The sequence below is a fragment of the Onychostruthus taczanowskii genome, unplaced genomic scaffold (genome assembly GCF_017590055.1).
Source record: "Onychostruthus taczanowskii isolate IOZ18803 unplaced genomic scaffold, ASM1759005v1 scaffold76, whole genome shotgun sequence".
Classification (NCBI taxonomy): domain Eukaryota; kingdom Metazoa; phylum Chordata; class Aves; order Passeriformes; family Passeridae; genus Onychostruthus; species Onychostruthus taczanowskii.
In genome coordinates this window covers 2,227,671-2,242,647 of record NW_024505450.1, presented here as the reverse complement: position 1 = coordinate 2,242,647, position 14,977 = coordinate 2,227,671, and the positions used below count along the sequence as shown (strand labels likewise).

Sequence of the window (14,977 nt, the reverse complement as noted above, 5' to 3'; positions counted from 1 at the left end):
ACAGCCAATGTCATGTGACTGCTCTGTTAAAACACAACTCAAGCCACAGCTTCTGTAATTTTATGGTAATAAAGGAATACACTGTGACTGTAAAGAAGTTTTTTATGCTAACATGAAAGTAGTTCTTTAAGCTGGTATAGAGGCTTAGGACTTTTGGCCATACCTATTTACTCAAAATTGCACTTCATGTACTTAGAACTAAAACAAAACAAAACCCAGCCATATTTTATATTGCCATTTCTGTGTTTCCCAGCTGCAGATATGAACTGCTGGGAATCCTGATAAAAACAGTGTTAATTTTTCCATGTTTTTGAAGAAAATATTACATGCTTCCTGCACAAAGTAATTGGATAAAAAGAAAAAGGTTCAAATACACAGCAGTGTTACCAGTAACTAGTACCAGACAAATAATACACAAAGAAGTCAACAATATGCTATATTTTTAATTTGGCAGTAGAACAGCATATAGTGAATAGAAACCCAATATTGAAGACCCATTAAAACAGTCCACAGTGATAGTGGCAAAATATCCAGCAGAAATAATTCTCAGTGTGTTGGTGGACATCACTTCAGGTTCTGCATTGCTTTCATGCTTTGTATCTTCTTTTCTTCCAGTGCCTTCAGGATCTTATCTAAACAGGAATTCAATATAATTTGTCATTAATGATGTAGTTAATAATTTACAGTACTTTTAAGTAAATCCAATAATGTGTTAAGCAAACTAATATTCCTTGCAATGCCTTGGCTAGCAAATATCTGAAAACTAGAGCTTCTCAAAATAGTAAGTATTAAAAATAGAAAGTGATGTGTATTGCTATAATGAAGGGGGAAAAAATACCCAAACTACCAATCTGAATTTCTTTTGAAATCTTCCTTTGACTGCATATATCTGATAGACATTTTTCCTATTTTCTTGTAACCTTTGTGCTCCTGAAAGTTTCCTGACAGGCAGCCTGTGACCCAGGAGGAAAAGATGAGCATGAAATCCTTACAGCTGTTGACCTCACCACCTGAACTCTCAGTGCCATCATCATCTGCTGAGCTATTTTATTCCCTGCACATTCTTCATGGCCAGCAGGTTGCAAAATTCAAATGCCAAGCTCACTTATAATTTAACTGGATGGTTCTTGTTCGGTTGGTGGTTTCTTTTGGTGTGGGTTGTTTTGATTTTTTTTTTTTGGGGCGGGGGGGCGGGTGTGTTTTGGTTTGGGGATTTTTTAATGCCTCCAACTATCCGTGGCCTTTATTTTACATCAAAGCTGATGCACAACTGCAGGGGCTCATTGCTACTCGATACATTTCGCATCTACAAACTCCCTCTCGCTCGACTGACGCCTGCGTTGGTTTTTTTGTTGTCACTTAACGACTTCGGGGTTTTGCTCCTTTGTGCAGCAGTGACTACACCCGCAGTTCTTGTCACTGCTCTCAGCCCCGTGGGCGGTGACCCGGGGCAGCGCCGTTTGTCCCCGCAGTGCCGCCGTGCTCCCGCACGCACCTGCGCTGCCCGCGGTCTGCCCGGGCTGGCTCTACGGCGCTGCGGGATACCCCAAACCCGCCCCGGGCGCATCCCGCTTTGGGGTCCCTGCCGGGTCCCGCGGCCGGGCTGCGCTGCGGGACGCTGGCGGTGCCGTGAGCACGCAGCTCCGCCCGCCGCTCCGCCCGCCCCGCCCCGCGCCGCGCACGCACACTGCCTGCCGTCGAAGCCGTCGCCGATGAGCGCCGCCAGCTCCAGCTCCTTGAGGCGGATGCCCAGCTCGCACATCTCCTCCTGCAGCTGCAGCTGCGCCAGCTCCGGGGGCCGCCGCGCCGCGTCCCCGGCCCGCCGGGGCCCAGGCGCCGCCCGCCGCCCGCGGCACCGGCTCGGTGCCGTGGAAGTGCGGGAAGTACAGCGGCGGCCACGACGGGCGCTGCACGGTCATGGCGCAGCCTCGGCGCCGCCGCTGCCGGCCGTTGTCCCCGAGGCGGCCGGGAGCGCCCGGTGAGACCGGCGGTTGTCCCCGAGGCTCCCCGGGACAGTCCCTGCGGGTGTCCCCGAGGCTCCCCGGGACAGTGCCCGCGGGTGTCCCCCCGCGGTATTGTAAAAGCAGGCGACCCCCGTCGAGGGGAAGAATGAGGTATCTGACTCCATGATATCAGAAAGGCTAGTTAATCACTTTGTTGTATTATTTTATAGTATATTACGCTACATCTAAACTGAAACTGCGCAAGCACTCAAGCGAACCAAATCTCCTGTCCGCTGACCGACAGCCTGCACACGCGCTTGGCCCCGACAGGCCAAGGAAACAAAACCCCATCACTTTGGGAAACAGCCTCCACATTGCATTCCGCTTTGGCACAACACAGGAGCCGCGGATGAGATAAGAATTGCTTTGATCATTCTTTGCTGCTCTCAGGTTCAGAGAATGTGAATCCCGCACCCCGGGACAGTCCCCGCGGTTGTCCCCGCGGTGCCCCGGCCACAGGAGCTGGGCTCCACACGCTCCCCTCCGGCCGGAGGCTGCCCCGTTCTTTCCCTCCTTGTTACTTCTGTCTCCAGCGTCTTCCCAGTTTTCCTGTGGAACGGCAGGAATGGAGCTGGCTGAGGGCGTGGGTTGTGGAGTCACACGAACTACGGGTGTAGTCACTGCTGCACAAAGGAGGAAACCTCCAAAAGTCATTAAGTGACAACAAAAAAAAAACTGTTGAGCAGCAACACAGGCATCGGCGAAGTGAGAGGGAGTTGGTACATGCAAAATGTGTTGAGCAGCAATGAGCCCCTGCGGTTGTGCATCAGCTTTGATGTAAAATAAAGGCCATGGATAGTTGGAGGCATCAAAAAATCACCAAACCAGAGCACACCTGCCCCCACCCCCTCCCCAAAAAAAACCTAAAAAAACAAAAAAAACCAAAAAAACCAAAAAAAAAAAAAACCCCCAAAAAAACCCCAAACCAAAACCAAAACAAACAAACAAACAAAACAAAAAAAACCCAAAAAACTCAACCCAGCAGTTTTATTTCTGGGCTGGGAACACAGTGTTTGAGAGCGTGCAGTAAACTCTGGAAGTAGCATTGGTTAAAAGAAATGAGGAAGGCACTGTCCTAAAAGACTTGAACTTTTTGAGGTTTTTCTTCAAGGCTGTGTGTGAAATAAGCCAGCTACTGATGATAGAAGGGTGTTGGTGATGAAATGAGGAAAAATTCGTTTTCAGGTGGTTGTGCATGAATGGCTGATGCTCTGCATGTCTGCTGTTCAGGATTGTGGAGTTTTGGTGGGTGGGGATAGGTGCTGGCCTACTCCCCAGAATTTTCCATTTTGCTTGTTTTTATTTGAGGATGACACCTGTCATTAATACTGGTTGGTGATTATTTCTTTAGCCTGACTTCTCTCCATTAAATATGACACACCTCCTCCAGCCCTAGGCAGCAAGTGAGGGCATTGCTGACTGCTTCTGTGGACCTCATATCTCCAGCAGGAGGACTTTTGGGATGGATTTAAGCTGATTTGAGGTATTCTGGACAACCCTAGTAATAGAGGTGCTGTACCAGTACTGTTGATAAAGTATTGGTGACTGCAGGGGCTGTGCAGGTTAGTCAGGATCAATAAATTCCCTTAAAACAAGGTGAAAGTCCCACTGCACTACTAATGCAGCCTTGAGCAGACTTCAACAGTACACAGCCTCTAAGGGATTGCTGTGTACTCTGGAGTAAATTCCATTTTCCAAGCCTTCCCTTCAATAAAACAAGAAGATTTTCTAGAAGCAGAACTTCTGTGCAGTTTTAAGTGCTTTCCTCTGAGCTGTGAGGAAATGCTGATGTGAATATTTTGGAACTTGTCAGATCTACAGATGCTGGCTGTCACCAGAGTGGCAGTCAGTGCCCTGAAAAGTGGTGGGGACAGCAAAATAGTGGCAGGAGTCACTCAGTATTTTATTTTAAAGCACAGTGTTCAGGGTTAGAGTTCTGAGTTAGAGTTTATGCATGTTGTGTTACATGCAGCGTGCCTAAATAATTAAAATTCCAGTACCAGTGAAATCCCAGTACAGGTTGCATATTTTGTAGATGGAAACACACGTATTTTAAATAAACACTGATCAGAGGAGAAGTCTGATAACAAGATTCTCTCTGGACATCCTGTTCCAATGCTCAGTCACCTGCACAGTAAAGAAGTTTTCCCTCATGTTCAGGGCAGGATCTCCTTCCTGATCTGGTGGCAATATTAGGGAGGGGAAATGCACTGCAGGATGCCATTGGCCTTTTTGGCTTCCAGAACACACAGCTGGCTCATGGAGAGAATTTTTTGTCCACCAAGACCCCCAGGTCCTTCTCCACAGAGCTGCTTTCCAGCAGGTTGGCCCCCAGCCTGGGCTGGTGCACGGGGTTATTCCTCCCCAGGTGCAGGACCTTTTGGCCTGTGATGAATTTCAAACAGTTCTTTTCTGCCCATCAAGACTGCCGTGCTGTGAGAGGTGAGAAGAACTCTGCTTTTAGCAGAGATCCATGTGCCTTTTTTATCGTGTTACACACAGCTCACACACCTGCCTTCACCTTTGGCATTGAACATTTGGTACCAAAACCGGGAACATTTAACCCTGGGTTCTGCATGCAGGCAGGCATAAATGACACAAAGAGCAGAGTCTAGAGACAAAAGCTGTCTGTGTGTGTTTTTTTGGCCAGCAGTTGCCAGCGCTGGGGCCACCAGCTGCACAGTTGTGATCCGGCAGAGGGAGGCAGACACACACGTGTTGGTGTGTCACGCTTTGTCACATCTAGCACCTTCGTCTCTGTGTGTTTAGGTGCTGATATTTGAAGTGCTTATGAGAGTGTTTGCTTTGGAGAAGCAAATCTTTTGCTTATCTAGCCAGCAGAGTCTGTAGTGACAGCATTCCCTCCACTACTTCTCTAAACACAAACATCACAGCTCTTTGAGAGGTTTTTTTAAGGATAGTGAATTGAAATTATGAAGTCTGAGAGCAGCTAAAATATTCTCATATTATTGGCAGTAGTGGTTAGACTGCAGTGTTAATGACAATAACTGATACTCAGAAATACTGTGTGTGAATTCATGTTTTCACACAGGTTGCTCCAAGTATCTCTAAAGCCACTAAAGCTACAACTCTTCCCCTTTTACAATAAATTTTCATGTCAGTTAAAAACCCCCAGATTTTTATTGCTGATGTATCATGAAGGGTTATAGCAAAAAAAGCTGGATTTAACATCTAATGTGTTGTTTAAAATGTATACTAATAAATCACATTGTTGCACACGGTTGAGAATTGTGTTGGTGTTCAAGCATGAATATTCTGCCATCTCTTCTTTTTAGTTTAGGTTTCTTTTTTAGCTGAGGTGGATTTTTCCTGCCTTTTATGGTCTATTTCATTGTATTGGAATTCCTGGTCGTTCCAATTTGCATATTTTATACCAACTTCTGACTTTCAGCTCCCAAATTCCCAGCCTTTTTTGCTGTCACTCAGGTTCTCCAGCAAAAATTACTGTATTTTGTCCTTGCCAGAGGAAAAGCTTCTAAAAAACTCTCCAGGAGCTGCTGTGCTGTGCTCCCAAAGCCTGTGTCTGCAGGCGCTGAGCTGAGACCCTCCTGCTCCCCTCGTTCCTTTCTGCTCCTGCTGCTTCTTGTCTCTCCCATTTGTGACATTTTTTGGTGCTGTTTCTTGCTGAGAAGCAGCAGAGCCCCACTGTGTGTGGGAGCAATTGTCCTGCCTCTGATTTGTCCCTTGTTTCTGTTCGAAGAGGTGTTGGTGCTGTTCCGCCCAACACTGATTCGGACGTGTGACCTCCACCTCTGTATAACAGAAAACATAATAACTTTATTAATTATTAATTATTCACCACAAACACAGATTTCATTTGCTGTTAACAACATGTAATTGTTTTTCCTGAGCTCCTCCTGGTTTCAGTTTATGTCACTCCCTTCCCTGCTGTGTGTCTGGCCTGCCACGTGTGTCACATCACAGTGATGCAAACCAAATCTGAAGTGGGCTATTTATAAAGCCTCAGAGCACTTTGCCAGCAAACTTCAAATTAACAGAGAGCAACTAATTAACAATTATACAATTTGAAAGAAGTGCTAATTAAAAAAGTTTTTTAAGAGGTGAATTTTCAATTGAAATCCAGAATTAACTAGAGACTTAGCGCCTGAAATAGAAATTTGAATTGATTAACAGAAATGCAAAAAAAAGTGCTGGCTGTGTAAGAAATGAATTTTTAATTTTTTCTTCAGTGCCATGTTTAGGATCTGAAGAAGATGTGCTGTTTTGGCCAGAAGGTATAAATCAAACTGTTTTTCAGTAGTGTTGTTTTAGTCTTACAGTGTTTATGGTCGTGTTCAATCACAAAAATTGGAGATTTTGGCAGAGGAGCCAAGACTCTGCCTCTCTCTGATCATTTCTGTGCCACTGAGTTCAAAATGCCTGCCTTATTTGAAGAACACAACAGGAGGTAAGAAACAAGAAGTTTTCTGGAAGACAGGAGCTGCTTAAAAGCATCCAAGTCTGGTAACTGGGGAACCTTTTTATGTTCTGGGGTTTTTCTCCTCTTTGCCATTCTGTCCTGTTCTGGGAATGGGAATCTGGTGGCTTCAGGAGTGGGACAGATGTTACATTTTTACCAAAGTGGAGCAGGGTGCATGAACAGAATAAAAGCAGCATTAAAAACTGATCTACCTGAAGGCTCCCTGAAAATTTCTCCTGAAATTCCTTGGGTTTATGCATTGTATCTTCTGCATGAATATGTGTAGGGTGATGGAGAAGAAATGAGATTATTTTGATAGAGCAATGTCTGCATATTAATTGAGCAGGTAAATATTTTGATTAGCTGTGTTTGCATCTGAGTTAATGATGGGTGCTTTTTCTTGAAACATGAATCTTTGTCAAACCCTGATGGATATCTCCAAATTTATCTCTAGAATGACCTCATTTCTGAAATGTAATTTTTCATAGTCTGTCTCTTTTCGGGAGACTGCATTGTTTTAGCTGTGTGCTTGGCAATTTAAAGGAAATAATGAGATCTCCTATGAAATGAGAAAGCTGAGTTCCACTGAGCTTTAGACAAGAGATCTGGGTTCAGTGCTACTGAAATGAGTCATCACAGTAGGTGAGGTTGCTCAAAAAAGCCACAGTTCACCACGTAAAAAATTAAAGAGATCCCAATCCATGCCAGCTTTGAAATAATAGAAGTCATGAATAGTCCTGAAGGCAGACTCACACCTTGCCCCTGGCTGCTATTGTGCTACACTCCCAACACCTTCTGAAATTCCTGTTGTAGAATGATTTAATCTTGGCTCAAGAAGCACTGCTAGCCTTGGCAATAATGAAGTTTACTTAGCAGTATTCAGATGGGTTGCAGATTTTGCTTTTTCCTGTTTTCAGTTGAGAGGTGTTGGGAGACAATCTACATGTCAGACAAATATTTTTCTTTGTGTGTTGGGAATTGATCCTGTCACAGATTTGTGCATTTTTAGATGGTGGTGTGATCTTCAGGTCTCAACATTTATTTGGGAGGCTTTAGGCATCTAAAATCCATATGGATTTTATATATATGTGGATACATATCTGTAAATATACATATGCTCATAACTTAATTCAAATAGGCATTAACAAAAGAGCCTTTTTGTGGTCTGTAATATTTGTTTTTTAATAGTTTACACTCTAATTAAAGACTAAGAATTGTGCTAAAAGCTTGCCTCATCTTTAAGGGTCAGTAATGTTTTTTCAGAACTGTGTGAGTATCATTGGCACGTAAGGAGAGGTTTTTCCCACACTTTGCAGTAGTTTCTGTGAAAGATGGTTTATCCTGGTTATCTCAGGATTGGAAGTGCTGCAGTTTGGAGATGCAGATGGTTTCTAATTATAGGATCAGAGGAATGTGAGTGCTCTCTGATTCACCCTTCAGAGCTGCAGCCTGTCCTATCAAGGAATGTGAAATCCTACCAGCAAGTGCAATCTTTGCTACTTACATTAACTAGGAATAGTGGAAACTGCCTCGTGCCAAACATAAAAGCAGAGTGATTGCAGCTGAAACTGTATTATGAAGGTACAAGGGGTTTCATTAAGAGTCATTTTCATCACACAGCGTAGCTGATTCAGAGTAGAATGGAGAAATCCAGTATTTCAGAGCAATATGCCTTGGCTCACTCTTACTAGTGCCATGCACTGATGATGAGAAATTATGAGAAAAGTAGCATTTTCTTTGGAGCATATTAAGGCTGCTTCATTAAAGTGTCCAAACAAGATGTGTGGTTCATAAACAGCAACTGGTCTCTGTTGACTGATTGTTTAACTTTCCTCAGTTATTAGTTTAACTTTGCTTAAAATTTATTTTCCCTGGAGCATTAGGTATTTCTAGGGTTTTTTACTGTTTAGGCAGGTGTGTTACTGTAAATTTTCTGCTGCCTCTTGTAAAATTGTTTTCCTGTCCCTGCAATTGATTCATTTGGACAACAATTCAATGGCCTGATCCAAATTTCAATTAATCCTGAGCCACCTCTGCTATTTTCTTACTTTCAGTACTAAATTAAAGCAAAAATGTGAACAGGTCATCTCATTTATGCACATTTGGGGGTGGAGGGAGGGGAAATACAGTGAATATTGCCACACACTCACAAAAAATATTAAAGGAGGCAATTGTCTGTGAAAATGACCTAGAGGGAGAAATAAGAGCAGGGAGGACACAAGGAGGAGCATAAGGTACCCCTCCAGAGTGCTGCTTTCTAAAACCCAGGGATTATGGGCAACCTGGTGTATTCCAAAATAAAATGGAAAAATCTGGTCACAAGAGTTTTTCTAAGACCCAAAGGCTGAGTCCTGGAGAGGACACAGCAGCTGTGGCCTGTGGATGCCATTGTCCCACCTTGCAGGGCATGGTGGAACTGCCTGAACTCCTCCCTGGGCAGGGCTGAAAGGCATTGCTTGATAACGGGGAAAAGAAGGCTGCACAATTTAAAAAGTGGGTGGAACCAAATGTGAGGCAGCTTCAGCAGCAGCCTTGGCCTGGCAGTGAGTTATTTTGTGCCTTGCTGTTGGTTTGAAACATCCTGCTGGACACCTGAGGCACATTTTCTTCCCTGGCTCTTGGTAAAGTTCAAAATATGAATATTTAACCACAAGCCAACCCAAACCAAGCTAACAAGGCTGTGGCTAAGTGTCACTTTAAGGCACTGGCTAAGAAGGCTTTTTCCTTTATAGCTCACATGAGAGTTGGCTAAAAATAATCTCTGTCCCAATTTTAGGGGAGTAGCTCCAGCCCTGGAGGCTGGCTGGATTGTCATCCCCCTGGAACTGTGCCAGGGATCACACCCCTCCTTTAGTGCCAGTGCTGTGGGTGACGTTAGTTAAGGGATCATCAAAGCTGAGTCGTTTACAATTAATTACTGTGCACTAATTGGTTAATGGGGGGCATCCTCTCATTCATTTGCTGAAATTACAGGACCGGTATTTATCAAATTCCTTGCACTCAGAGCACATATTCCAGCTTTAAACTAGATGTGTAATTCTGTTACTAACAAAACCACCTCTTGTATCAAACTGCATCCATGCCACTGACCACATTTGTGGAGTAAAGCAGCAAACCACATCCAGCAAAACCAGGGGAAATACATCACAAATGAAACAGGATGCACCCGGGAGAGGGTGTCATCAAAGCAAAGGTGTTGGGTTCGGCAGATTGGGTGTTTCTAATGAGCCCTGAATGGTTAATTTTCACGGCTAGGTGTGTGTCCACACAGGTAAATGCGTGGCGCTTTGGTGGCGGTGGTTCTTTGTTGTTAGTGCCAGCAGATGTCTCTCTTGATCATTGCACAGCGCTGAACTGAAATCTGATTTATGCTGGTGGGCAGCGGGGAAGTGCCTCATCCCAGCCCTCCCAGAGAGCTGTAATCCTGCCCTGTGCAGGAATGCATCGAGGAAAGGCACCCAGGGGTGAACACGCACAAGTGTCACCCACACCCGTGCCAGTGCCACGAAAAATTGTAATGCAGTGATGCACTCCAGGAAAGAGAATTTGAGAAATATCTCGTTTGTTTTGCCTGCTGAAGATTGTTACAGAAAGAAGTGAGGGCTCAGACAAAGCTTGGATAATCTAGCTGAAGGAAAAATCTCTTGCCTAAAGCTGAGAGAAAACATCTCTGGTGTAATAATGAAATTACTCAAGTGCTATTTTAGATCATTTTTCCCAATTCATATTCTGAGCTGAAATAATAAAGTAATCTAAGTAGGGGTGTCAAATGGGGATTATAACCTTTTATATTCTGACCTTTGCTAATATTGAAATAAGTTCTTGAAGGAGAAAGTGGAATTTGAGGAGGAGTTTGAGCAAAGTGGAAATCTTCTGAGGCTGGTGTGCAGTGGGGAAAGCCTTTCAGGGGTGGCTGCTGAAGTGCTGAGAAGATGAAGGAGAGGCCAAAGTTGTGTTTTATCAGTAGAGGGGCGCGTCAAAGATGTAATGTGTTTGAAATTCCAGCTGCCCTGATGGGTGGCAGAAATTCTGACATGCTGGAAAGGATGTCAGAGAGAAAGGGAGAGAAGTCACAGTGGAGGTTCACTCGTTACGGAATAGGGTTTGGCAAGTAAATGTGGAAAGTAATTAATTAGAGTATGTTGCAGAAGAAGTGGTCTGAAAATAAAGATTAAACCAGACAAGGATTCACTAGGGACTGTCTCCTTGTTAGCAGAGCCTGGTGCTTCAGCCTGCTGCTGAGATAAATGTTCACAGGAAGGATAAGGAGCTTTGGAAATAGGAGGGATTATTGAGGTGGGAAAACAGGGCAATGGAAAGGGTCCAGTTTTACAATGCCAGCTGAAAACAGGGGTGGTGTGTCCAAGCAAGCAAGTGCAGCATTAGCAGGCTCTTAAAAATACATCTTACTGAAATGCAAATGCACTTTACACCAGCTCCCTCCGTGATGGTGGAGGTGGGGTGTGGTGAGGGTAGAGATTTATTTCTCTAGAGGTGGAACCAAGGAATTCTCCCCAGTGATTCCTCTTCAGGAGCAAGATGAGCACATTGCTGGAGTGGAGGATCTCATCTGCCCCCTGACATCGGTGTTTAGTGTAACAGGAGCTTCTCTTTTCAGATATGCACTTCTGGAGAATCAGTTAGAAATGAAGCCTGAAAGAATCCCTAAAGAAACCTGCTGTGTGTTTTTAAAGTGTTTGTGTTTATTTTTTTTTTTTTTTTTTTTTTAATATACAAACCCTTTAGGAAGCTGTGACACATCTCCAAAAGGATAGATACTTCAGAAAAGCTCTGCTAGAAATAAATTATTTTATTGTGTTTTGTATTACTTTTCAAGTTCTTTTGGTTTCCTTTATGAAAAGCTATTTTTCTTTCATTGTGAGAGTGTTTCTGAGGGAAATAAGTATCTGATATCAACAGATTCCACATAGGGTTGTTTCAGGATATTTGTAGTTTCTGAAGGCACAATTTCCATTATAGGGAAAATGAAGGTTCTCCTTTTTTAAAGAACCACACAGCAAAAGAACAAAGAGGCCCTTGATAACTTTGCAACAAAGAAGGAGAGAGTCTTATTTCCAAGCCTGTAAGCAGAGATTTTTTTGAGTGTAGAATTCCAGACATGCAAATGAAAGAAAAATCCTGGATTTTTAGGCAGATTACCTTTAAAATGAAAGCAAGATGGGTGTCCATTTTCCCAGCTGGCTTTGAAAATGTCAGCTGTGGGGTTTTCCTTGCAAATCTAACCTCGAAGCTGCTGCATCCTGTTGCTCTGCATACCCCAGGAAACAGTGGGACATCTCTCTCCAAACACAAATTGTTTTTTTGGAAGCTGTGTTTCTGCACAGCTGCTCAGACCTTATTCCACTTGTGTGCATGGCTGTGTGGAGTGAATTCTGCATGAAGTGACAGCTGTGGGTTTTGGTGATAGGAAAAGTATATTGCTGAGGAATAATTGGGTTAAATTGCTTATCCTTGCATTAGCATTGGTTTGCTGAATGGCCATGCTTTGCTGGGGAGGGATTAATTCTTGCTTTCACCATCTTCCTTTCACTTCTTGCTTTCTGTGGGGGTCCAGGTCATTTGGCTTTAAGCAGCAATCTGCCTCTGGAGTTAGGACAAGAGAATAAGGACACTGCAGTCATAACATTCCTGTTTTGTCAGCTTGGCCTGTGTATCATATTGTTTTACCCTCTCTGAACAGCAGGAGTGTGGATCAGCCCATGTTCATTGCTGCTGTGGATTTTGTGACACGGGGAGTGGTGTCTGGGCTTTAAAAAATGGATGGCAAATTAACTTATGGCTGGTAACAGCACTGCAGTTTGCAAAGAGGGGGAAAATGTTGCTCAAATAAAGCTCAGATTCTCTGCTGGTTGCATCTAATTGGCAAAATTAGAATTATTTCTGCTTTTCTCTAGTGCTGCACAGCAGGTACCACACACAAATCTTCTGTTTCATCTTGTGATGCCCTCAGTGCTGAAAGGTCTGATCTGCACTGCTCCCTGCATGCACCCTGCTCTGAGCAGGCAGGAGGATGAGGTGGCCTCTGGTGGCCTCGTCCCACCTAAATAATCCCACTAAATAAAATACTGTGAGCTTTTTCTGTGATGAGAAACAACTTTCTGCCCCATTTCTGGCGATGACAATGATGCAAACAAGTTGTGCAACATTGGTGGTCCTCTGCTGCTTTGTTTGTTAGTAAATTGGACTTTGAAACCAATTTAGTGTAAATAGTATATGGCATTTGAAGTGAAGGGGAATATTTTTATTGAGAGCAAAAAGGTTTAGGTCAGACTTTCTAAACTTATTGTAAACATAGTAAAAATCTCAATTTTTATGTAATTGCACTTAAAAAGATGTCCTTTACTAAAATTACCTCTTTCAAGGGGGGAGAAACCCTGCTGGAAAATAGTATAAACCCCACATCTCATGTGAAATGTCTAATAAAATCAGCTTAAACAGCTACTTAGATGGCTTAAGTCATTTATGCTGATTGATATTAGAAATCCATATGTTTTTCACCATCTGAGATTTTGTTTATGTTTTATATTTAATTTATGAAGTTAAAGTAGATAAACATCTGGATATAGACACTTTCATTTACGTTATTTTAAGACCCCAATCTATTTTTTTATTTCAGTGCTGCACAAAAGTATCAAGTTAAAATAAGCCTGATTTAGAAGGTCTTGTAGTATTACTTATACTGAGTCCTTAGAAAGATAATTTCTGTAACAATTTGTCAAGTCTTTTATGTAGTATCTAAAATTTACTTTTGAATTATTTGATGATATGATTCCTAAATGGTACCAGAAGAGTGATGCAAAGCAAGACACAAGAAATGCTAAATTAAGGATGCCATTATTCAAGGTTTCATTCACATTAAGATGCATCTAAGTAAATATTATTTCTTTGACCTTCATAAGTGTGTTCTATGCTCACATATTATTTTTGATGTTTATCAGCGTATATGAACCATGTGATACTATATTCCAGTAACTTTTGCCTGAATAGTTCTGCAAAATTTAATAAATATATGTCGCAGTCACAATTTATCCTGATTTGTTATAATTCATCTGAACTTTGTCATTTTAGGTTAAAACACCCAAGGCTCTTTGTTATAAAGCTGCTTTTTTTTTTTTTTTTTTTTTTTTTTTTTTTTTTTTTTTTTTTTTTTTTTTAGTGACTATGAAATTGGTTGGGTAATTTCAAAAAGATTGAAATACACAAAATTGCAGAGGGTGCCTGCCTGTACAATTAATGCAGTATTTAGAATTTACAGCTGTTACAAAGATCAAAGCAAACACACCGGTTATTTCTGTGGTTGAAATGAGATACACTGCAGGGAAATGTATTTTAAGGTTGCTGCTTCTCATAGGAAAGAACACAGCACTTGTAATGAAGTCTTTCCAGGAAAAAAAAAAAATAAATCTGCATAGTTAATGTGGTATTTTCCTTTTGGGGAATACCCTGATGCCTCAGGTTTCAGCTTTTCTATTTTTCACATTCTGTGCTGCTTTAGTGTGTGGGTCTGGGCTTCACAGGAGGGCATGGTGAGCTCTGTGCACAGAGCAGGGAGACAAAACAATTCCTGCTCCAGCTGGGCACCAAGGACAAATGATCCCAATCTCAGCCCAAGAGCACAAACCCCGTGGGCTGCAGAGAGAAAAACAAGCAGGATGGGAGTGCAGGGGCTGAGCTTGAATTGCACAATGAACTGCAATGAGCGCACGGAGCAGAGCTGATCCCAGGGAGAGACCCCGTGAGCACTCGTGCATTTTGGGACCATTTGGGTTCATCTTGGGTGCAGCCCTGGCTGGGCTCTTGTGCTGCCCAAGGTGGATCCATGGAGGAGATCCTTGGAATGAATCCCTGCTTTATTCTGTAGCTCTGTCCAGCCTCTACTCTGGGGCAGCCTCAAGGCATCACCCAGTCCACAGCAAGTAATGGATGTGTTTCAGGACATCCAGGGAAAGCTGAGGAGGCAGTGGGAGCTGTGGGGTTTGATGGTGTGAGGATGCAGAGGGCTCTGTCTGCTCCTTCAGGCAGTGGCTGGATGAGAAAGACCTGAGCAGGATAAGAAAGAAGTCATGTTGCTTTTTAAAATAGCAAAAAACAACAACAAACCCCCATTTTTTATTATCATAATGATACCTTGGGGGTTAAGTTTTTCTTTTCTGGTTTGGTGTGCAGCTTTTAGCTTTATATTAAGTTAGTTTAAGTGTTATATTAAGTGTTCCTAGGATCTTTTCACAAGGTGGTGAAGACAAAACAATCCCCTTCCAGCTGGAGACTCAAGGACAATCTCTTCAAACTTCGGGCCCAAAGCTTGAACAATGTGAAAAGAGGAGGGCAGGCAAGCAAGCAAGAAGGATGAAACTTCATCATTTGGAGCTATTAATTGGGCAGTTGGCTCCTGTGTGCAAATGGACTAAAACTTATAAAAATGTGAGACCTCAAGACCAGCCCTCTTTTCCTTCCATCTTGGAGACATCTGGGCACTGCCAGGATGTGCCCTTTGAAGGCTTTTCAATAAATA

The 14,977-nt window shown here is 43.0% G+C and overlaps 1 protein-coding gene across 1 annotated transcript; it reads right to left on the bottom strand.

Annotated features, from left to right (window-relative positions):
- Window positions 1-564: 564 nt before the first annotated feature.
- Window positions 565-1,919, bottom strand: CUNH11orf91 (chromosome unknown C11orf91 homolog). Its single transcript, XM_041423218.1, is given in 3 exon segments — window positions 565-632; window positions 1,687-1,823; window positions 1,825-1,919. Coding segments are annotated over 3 exon segments (300 nt in total).
- Between the last annotated feature and the right edge of the window lie 13,058 nt (window positions 1,920-14,977).